Source organism: Maylandia zebra, linkage group LG6 (genome assembly GCF_041146795.1).
Source record: "Maylandia zebra isolate NMK-2024a linkage group LG6, Mzebra_GT3a, whole genome shotgun sequence".
NCBI classification, from domain to species: domain Eukaryota; kingdom Metazoa; phylum Chordata; class Actinopteri; order Cichliformes; family Cichlidae; genus Maylandia; species Maylandia zebra.
In genome coordinates, this window is record NC_135172.1 from 5,348,040 (window position 1) to 5,357,384 (window position 9,345).

Sequence of the window (9,345 nt, forward strand, 5' to 3'; positions counted from 1 at the left end):
GAAAAGCGCGCTCACACGAAAGATCCACCAAATACAACTCTCCAAACAGCGCGCGGTGCAGTCGCTGGATTAAAACGTCATCCGCCTATTTTGTAAAACTTTATTTACAACTCGAAAACGAGATTTTACAACTGCAACACTTTCACAGAGGAAAGTCTTATTGTGTGGGTAAGTCAGTCAGACTATATGAAAAAAACCCCACACACACTTTTTCATGTAGGCCACATTCATCCAATTAAAATTAAAATTTTAAATTACTCCGCTCTGCTGATTCTACGTTTTTAAGGGGCTTAAAAGGTGAGTTAAGTACGCTAAATACTTAACTCACAGTTAATTTAGTGACTTAATAGTGCACTTTCACACAGATTTCTGTACAGCAGGGATTGGCAGAGACAATTCTGCCTCTGGGTCAGTAAATTTAAGCTTACATATAAATTTATAAAATAAAACAAACACAAATTTATGTCATCAAGATGACATCAGATCTTTAGGAGACTCCAAACTATTCAGTGCATCTCGTCATAGTAGCTGACTTTTATCAACTACAAAAATTATATCAACCTAATAACTGTGTTCTAAGATTTTTTTTCTTCTCAGGAAATCTGTTATCTATAGATTTAGCCTTGAGCTTGAAACGGGAGCCAGGCGAAAGCAGTAGATTAACGACACCTAGAATTGCTGATTAAAGATGAGAGCGGCCAGCTAGCTTAGCTGCTTTAGCTAGCATGATTTGATGGAGTCTGACAGGGTTGGATAACCACGATGGAGCGGCAGCGAACGACGTTGATATAGTAGTTATAGCCAGATACAGTGATGCGTTAAAAGCGGTCGTTTTGGACACAGTAACTGAAGGCGGACAGCAACACGTTATGCAGTAAGTAGCAATGTCCAAATAATGATGGTAAGGCATTAATCCCGCTAAAAGTTTAGCGGCCAGGCCCACTTCTAGCATTAGGAAGTTAGCTAGTTAGCTTGGTGTAAGCATCCTCCTCTACTATCGAAACTTGACAGCTTTACACTGCATGCCTAGTTCTTTGCTGACTTTCACGTTAGTTGGCACGTATCTTTATTGTGCTAGCTGGGCCCTTTGTAATGCTTGTAACGTAAACACGCCAGCGTTGCTTTGCTATGTAATTAGCTACTAGGTGATGCTGTGCTCAAGAAGTTTAATTTGACCACGGAGATGATGAATGAGAATTTTTAGTAGTCACAGACATGTATCGTATTTTGTAGTCCGTTGTGAGCACGAAAACAGTTACTATATGCTTCCGACTTGTTGGGTGGATGAGCGAGAGAAGGTGCTGTGAAAAGTGCCAGGTGTCTGACACTGTAGCTTGTGCTCGTAAGGTCATGAAGCGGATTCGCACTGAGCAGATCCAGTATGCCGTGGCTCAGTACCTGAAGAGGAGGCAGTATGTGGACACTGACGGCTCCCTGAAAGGAGCCAAGCTCTACCAGTCCCCCGAAGAAATGGCTGCAAGTCTCACGGGTAAGATGATGATGATGATGATTCCAGCCTAATTAATAGATCGCACAGCCACATAGTTATGAGAAAAGACTGATCACACGAAAACACCACACATACACCACAGGATTGGCTTCACTGCAAAAATTAGCACTGCCGCCTCAGTGCAACATGGATTTGGTTTTGGGCTTGAACCTTGTAGAGCCTAGAGCTGTCTATATGGAGTTTCCATGCTCTCCATGGGCCTGCTTGGGTTTAATTCCACAGTGCAGAGACATGTGTTAGGTAACTGGTGATTCTAAGTGATTGTGAGACTGTGTTTTTTGTCTTGGTTTGTTTGTTTTGTTTTAACCTTTGTTAAACTCCTGACCTTTCTAAGGTGTACCATAAGACAGCTGGGATAGGTTCCAGCTCACCTGTGTCCCTAGGATAATTGGTTAAGATAAATAATCTATTTTCATAATGCAGTGTAATGTATTTGACCCTTTGACTGGCAATATTCTCTGTAATTAACAGTTTTCCTGGTTTCTTCTTTATCTTCTTTCTCTATGTCTGAGCAGTGCAGACGGAGTCAGGATGTTCCAATGTCGTTTCTGCTGCACCATGCCAGTATGACCCACAGCAGTATGAGATTCAGTATTCCAAGCTCCGCGCCTTCCTGTCAGGTATGAGCTCTACATCACTGAGTCTAGACTTGCACATCTATAATTGTATTTGTTCCCAAAGTTTATGCCTCGGCTCCACGTTTTTTAGGTAGTGGTAAAGCTGCATCCTAAACAGCAGAAAGAGACAAAGGTTGTGGACGACTGGGGCTTCTTTCTGAACGATGACATATTGCTGCAGTTTTAAATATTTTTATTTTCTCTGACAATTGTGCTTTTGTATTATTGACCATCCAGGGCTGATATTTTTTCATTTTGTCAACATTTCTTAAGCTGTTTTTGTGCGAGTCCACATTGTTTTGTCCTGACTGTTAAGAGAGAAACATGGATTACAAACTGGGTTTAACATTTGTCTTTCATACATTTATGTTCGTATTTATTTTTTGAAAGGGCATGAATAACAAAATGGATTATTATTGGCTTATACAAACAGCTCCACATGGATATCGAGAATGAGATGATGGAACTGTTACGATATTGTTAACCTTTGTTGTTATTGATTACAAAAGCCTAAAAAATATACATTTTTTTTTCTACTAAATAGAAGCAGACATATCCTGGGCTAAAGAGGTGAGCAGTGTCCTCTATCCACTCTTCGTCTACCTCCACCTGGACATGGTGCGCTTTGGACTGAAAGGGGCTGTGGATGGTTTTTACAGCCGTTTTCATGGCGCCTTTCTTCAGGACAGTGAGCAGCGTACCATCATAGAGCAGCTCCGCCATGTCCTCAGTGCACAAGACATTGTGACCAACCCCAAGCTGAATGCTTTCTTAGAGCACAAATATGTGGTTCACCTGACGGAGCCAGCCTACGGCTACCTGCTGCGTTACCTGCAGAGTGAGGACAACAGCGCCCTCTGTAGGATCCTCAGTACACACCTGCAGCTGGAGGTCAGTGCCTTGAGGCGGACAGATTACCAGCTCTATGGAGCTGCTGGCGGGTCGACAGCTGCTCCAAACTCCACCTCCTCCTGGGCCGGAGTGGATGGAACAGAGAGTGGTGATGGGGTGGAGGTCCCAGCAGGGATCCCACAGAATGAGGCAGCCCTTGAGGCTCTGCAGGACTGCGTCAAGAAAGTCCGCGAGGGACCACCGTCACTCACCACTGTCTGTTTTTACGCCTTCCACCACACGGAGCAGATGCTGAACACTGCTGAGGTCTCGGCTGACAGTCGGTTGCTGGCCGGTGGATTTGACACCTCCACGGTAAAGCTGTGGAGCCTCCGTGCCAGAAAACTCAAGGCCAGACCCCATCAGGCTGATGTGTCACACATCCACCTGGCATGTGACGTACTGGAGGAGGAAGTAAGTAGACATTGTTATGAGAAGTCTTCACCTTAATTGTTTCCATATCTTCTTTTTCTTTTTTTAAAATTTGCATGTGTTTCTTTTGGTGTACAAAATCTGAGAAAATAATCCTGAGGACAAGACAAAGGTTGTCATGAGAACAGAGACACGGTGGTGAAGTCTTGTTTATAGTGGTGATGGACAGGCTATGATGTTTGCAGATGACATTATGATCTGTAGTGAGAGTAGGGTGCAGATGGAAGAGTTGCAAATAAAATTACATGTATGTGAATGAGAGGAAGATGTTGGAAAGCACAAGGAGTGGACGTTGACATGAGTACATGAGTTTAAATATCTGAGGGCAACCTTCCAAAGCAACAGACACGAGAGGTGAAGAAAAGAGGCAGGGTGGAGCAGGTATGTCAAAGGTGTGTAAGGGAAGATGTAGTGAGCAGAGCTGAACCAATTGCAATTTGCTAAGTTAAAATGTGTAACCTGCTGTTATTGATTTTCTTTCTATGAACCATAAATCACAGCAGATACAAACAATTTAGTTTGTCTTCAATGCAAATGCTTGACAAATATTATATCAGAAGAAATTATTGTCCCAAATATTATTCTCCAAAGCTGGAGTTAGTTAGATCTTCTTTCACTGAAACATCTGAAACCAAGTGCTTTGCTACTGGAAGGAGGTAGAAATGCTAAAATGAGTTTTACCTTGCCAAACAAAAGGAGGAGCAACAGCTTTATATAGTTAATTTTTCAGTATATTTATAAATTCATTAGACAATAGGGACCTTTTGTTTTTCTTTCTTTTTAACTGAACTCATAACTGCTTTGAATTTGTTTGTTTTTTTCCTTTGCTGGCACATACAAAGGTTGCTAGCCTATGGCGGCCTCTACGCACTGGATAGCTTTAACTTTAGCCACTTCAGCTCCTTTTAAAATGTCCACGTTTATCTGGGCGACGGTGATGTCACTGTCTGATTAGGTTTGTTTTTAGAAACATTGTTGTGGTGGGGTGCACTGAAAATGATCCAATTCCGATCTCTAGCAATGAGATGGGTCTCATTTGTAGATGGTGGCTCTGATTTAAAAAGACCTGCAGAGTTAAAGATTAAATTGTTTAGCAAATTTAGATTTTTAATGTAAAAATAAATGCTGTATGTTATTTTTAGATTAAGCTGCAGAGGAACAAAATCAGGTATAATCATGTAATCTTTCATCATTTCTTCCAAGGTAGATGAAGAGGACAGCTCAGGCAGTGAGATAAAGACGCTGCGAGGTCACAGTGGCCCAGTATTTCGTACCGCCTTCCTCACAGACAGCTCCGGCTTGCTCTCGTGCTCTGAAGACACAACCATCCGCTACTGGGACCTGGGCAGCTTCACCAACACGGTGCTCTACCAGGGGCACGTCTACCCAGTATGGGATGTGGACGTCAGCCCCTGCAGCCTTTACTTTGCCAGTTGCTCTCACGATCGCACCGCCCGTCTCTGGACGTTCTCCCGGACATACCCACTGAGGCTCTATGCAGGGCATCTTTCTGATGTTGACTGTGTGAAATTCCACCCGAACTCCAACTATTTAGCCACCGGTTCCACAGACAAGACTGTGCGACTCTGGAGCACCCAGCAGGGGGCGTCTGTTCGCCTTTTCACGGGCCACCGTGGCCCTGTGCTGTCACTCGCTTTCTCACCGAATGGCAAGTACTTGGCGTCGGCTGGTGAAGACCAGCGGGTGAAGCTGTGGGATTTGGCATCTGGGACTTTGTTCAAAGACCTAAGGGGACACACAGATAGTGTCACCAGCCTGTCCTTCAGTCCGGACAGCAGCCTAGTGGCATCTTCATCTATGGACAACTCAGTGCGGGTGTGGGACATCCGCAACTCACACGGTGGGACGTCAGCTGACAGCTCGTCCAGCGAATTGGTGGGAATGTACACTGGAAACACCAGCAACGTGCTCAATGTCCAGTTTATGGCCTGCAACTTGCTGCTGGTGACGGGAACCGCACAAGAGAAAGCAGAGCAGTAGATGTAGCCGTCACATCTGGAGCTCTTTTGGGCGAGAGCTGAATGTTTCCCTGTGTCTGAAACTCAGGAGCCAAATCCTGAGATACATGTTTTTGTTCTCTTTCCTTCAAATTTCATTCTTCATGAACTGGCTTTTTTTTTTTTTTTTTTGGAAATAAAGAAATAAATTACCAAAGTGAATTCACGGTATGTCAATATTGAAGAATCTCCCAGTTTCTTGTTTAACTGATGATCTAAAAATTGTTAAGTTCTGTTTTTCTGTTGTGATGTAAATTCAGGAAATATTGTTACTGTTGGAATAACTGACACTATCAGGCAGCTTTATCCCAAAAGGAAACTTTAATATTTCAAACCTGAGACGTGTACAATAAAGTGCGTTCAACATTGCCCGGCTTTCTTTGGGTTAGGCAGCGAGACGAAGCCTAAACCCAAACCCCATCTGTCACAATTCTTTATCAGCTTTCGCTGCTAATTCAAGCTCTGCTTCTGGTGTTTGACGTGTATTTTGACTCTTCACACAATGAACCAAATGCTACCTTCTTTAGTCAAAAGGAATAGGGCAGATATTATTTATTTGTAAAGAATATACAAAGCAAAATGCTGTTACTGCAAATAAGAAGAAGAAAACCACTCTGTGTGGTCTCAGTGCAGCTGTGCATTTGTTACATTTTAAACCAAATTAATTACATTTTTTAAGAAGAGCATTCAGGTCTGAGGGCGATGTGGAAATTGCTGAAGATCTTTGACAAAATTAAATGCAGTGACTGAATACTCTGACAACCAGAAATGAAAATGAATGATGTGTAAAATTTAGTGAAGATGAGGACCAAACAAAAGTATATCCACATTTTCTTTATCACTAATTGAATCCATGTTACTTCACATGGCCATTTGGCACAGATTCTTTACACTCATCATAGCGTACCTTTGTTCAGTAAAATGGATTTCAGTTCAGTCGAATCCACGTTGTAATTCAAGTAAATGGTCATCAGAAGAGCATTGAATAGAACCACCTCCTGCCAAGTTTGTCTTCAGTGCAGTAACTGTATCAGTGTCTTTGAAGGTATTAAAGCTTTTTTTACACAGGCATGCACTTAGTATATAGAGTCTGGTATACTGAGGTGCATACATGGGACCAAAATAAGTTGGGGTAGCTGGCTATAAAGCGCCTTGCACCATAGGTGACAGTGAAATTTATTTGCACATGCTCACAGAGTGTAGTTCTTTTCAGATGGTAGTTTTGTTCTGCATTTTTGTCTTAATTCAGAAAGTTTAATGTCCACAGTAATTGTAGTATTTGTTTTTTTTTTTAAAGGAAACTAACCTGTGTTCATGTCCTCTCACAACTGTCTCATTACCTGATTTAGGAAGATGAGAAGTCTGCTGATTTATTTGTGCTGATGTGCTCAATATTGACAAAATGAACGTTACAAAGATAATGTTGCTCGGTGTGTTTTAACATGTAGGTAGATGCTTCCAGTAAATAACTATCAGGCCTCCTGCTAATAACTTTCCTAACTAATCTAGGTCTATCTACACTGAGGGCAACTATTGCTTCTAAGATGTATTAGGTTAAAGAGATTTGATGTCACCATCCTGAAGCCACTCAACATAATCACCTAATATTGCTCCTTGTTGGCAGCAGAGACTGGACTGATTGTGGACTGTTAAAGGTCGTCTCCAGCACATCGTTCAGTGTTCTGTTTGGCTCACACGTCCATCACTGGTTGGTAACTATGTTGCTGGAATAACTGTTATATTTGTTTTTGTTTCCACTGTTCAGTTGTGAAATGAGATATGGAACTGATATCGTGTTTGGCTTTTGGACTGCTGGTAGACATTTATAAATCCTATCAAGTTTAAAAATTGTTACGTTTTAAAGGTTCTTCAGGGAGAAGCAAGTTATTGTGAATTAACAGCAGAAAAACTTCTTTCTTGTTCTACAGCAGCAGGTCGTGTCTGAGTGCCCGCTGTAGCTGTGGGTGTAAAAACTCTCATTTCTAAGCATTGAAGGCTGTTTTTTTGGTTTGTTTATTTTTTGAAAAAAAAAAAAATTCTAACTGTGCAATTCATAAAAACTATAAATAGACATTATTTTTGTAAGTTTTGGGGGGCCTTCCTGGTAATACACACATGCCTGTGTTATTTCATATAAAGTCTGGTTAGGGTTTGATGTGTTATTCATAAATCCAGCCTGGAACTTTTCTTTTGGTGGTCACCAAGCTTTCTGTTTCCCTTTGTAGTCCAAAACAAGAAATAACAATTTCTTTTTAACAATGTCAGATTTCATTCCTTTTTTGTTGTATCATGTTGATGAACAATGAAGGACACTGAAAAGTAATACGTCATATAAGAATCCAACCATAATCCTTAGCTTTCTGAGTACTTAAGCACATATTATACTTTATTATAAAAACCTCAGAATTCCAGTTCAATTAGCATCATCCCAGTCATCCTTGATCACCTGACAACTGAAATTTATAAAGTGCTGATCCTTTCTATTTTACTGGCTGCGTTAATAGCTGTATTTAAACATTTCACATGTTTCTGTATTGGTGCGAACACTACGATAGAAATGCTAATTTGATTTGTATAGCACATTTTAAAATGCACCGTGCTTCATTTAGGAGAAATCCACATAACAAAAACAAGCGAAGGCACATATCTCACACATATCCACATGCACATACAAACGTGCATCTACACCAGGGGTGGCCAACTCCAGGCCTCGAGAGCTGCTGTCCTGCAGGTTTTAGATAACACCCTGGTTCACCACACCTGAATCAAATGATTAGTTCGTTACCAGGCCTCTGGAGAACTTCAAGACATGTTGTGGAGGTCATTTAGCCATTTAAATCAGCTGTGATGGATCAAGGACACATCTAAAACCTGCAGGGACACCGGCCCTCGAGGCCTGGAGTTGGCGACCCCTGATCTACACATATGTATGTGTAGATGCACATGAAACCTACACTGGCTCGCTTATATTTGTCATAGCTACTGTGATAAAAGGTGAATTAACTTGTGCACCAAAACTGGGTAAACGGCAGGTGGACTGGTTCTTATAGAGCACTTTTCTACAGTCTAGCAGTCAAAGCATGCTAATGTGTCTCATCCACACAACCACAATTTTTTATGCTTCATTGCTTTACACACATTCGCACTCCAATACACTGGAGAGCAACTTGGGGTCAGTATCTTGCCCAAGGCCCATGCAGACTGGAGCAGCCAGTGATCAAACTGCCAACCTTCTGACTAGCAGCTGACCTGCTCTGCCGCCTGAGCTACAGGTGAATGTAAGGATGACAGCAGAGGGCAGAGCAAGTCCTGAAATATTCTGACATTAAATTCACATTATTCAGAGAAGAGAAGTCAGACCCCACTAAAAGATATTAACAATGACCAATATTCTACTTTTTCTTACTACGGTTTACTACATATGTTTGATGCTTCTGTTCTTGTAAATCTTGGCCTAAATAGCAACTGTACCTCTTACTGCTACTTTTTTGAAGTAATACAACCAAGTACAGCTGATGGAGTTAGACAAAGAGAAGGTAGAGGATGCTGCAAAACTACATCACCCATAATTTTATTTGTGTAATTAAGGTCACAAGTACATTGATTAAATAGTAACCCAAAAGAGTACAGCTCAGTGCAAGTTCTTCTTCAGCTATGAGAGGAATCCTGTGACTGTGGGACAGGAATGTGGATGTCATACCTGACAGTGTGAAGTGTCACTGCTGTGGGTCAGGGTGGTGCAGATACTATGCTGGCACACCCTAAATCTGTCTGCACTGCTCAGAGAAAAAGGGAGGGACAGATAGATCCTTGATCTCTAAACCTGTTACAGTGGCCAGAGACACGAAATGACAAGACACTGAGGCTGATACCGACT

The 9,345-nt window shown here is 41.7% G+C and overlaps 1 protein-coding gene across 2 annotated transcripts; it reads left to right on the forward strand.

The window, feature by feature from the left end:
• Window positions 1–32: 32 nt before the first annotated feature.
• taf5l (TAF5-like RNA polymerase II, p300/CBP-associated factor (PCAF)-associated factor) lies at window positions 33–5,630 on the forward strand. Of its 2 annotated transcripts, none has more exons than XM_004562200.5 (5): window positions 33–168; window positions 1,348–1,489; window positions 2,026–2,130; window positions 2,672–3,432; window positions 4,654–5,630. In XM_004562200.5, the coding sequence occupies exons 2-5, from the start codon at window positions 1,351–1,353 to the stop codon at window positions 5,449–5,451; spliced, it is 1,803 nt and encodes a 600-aa protein (XP_004562257.2). In that variant the 5' UTR covers window positions 33–168; window positions 1,348–1,350; the 3' UTR covers window positions 5,452–5,630. The 2 variants fall into 2 exon arrangements, with proteins under 2 accessions (XP_004562257.2, XP_004562256.2); XM_004562199.6 differs by lacking the exon at window positions 33–168 and adding an exon at window positions 509–874.
• Window positions 5,631–9,345: the final 3,715 nt, after the last annotated feature.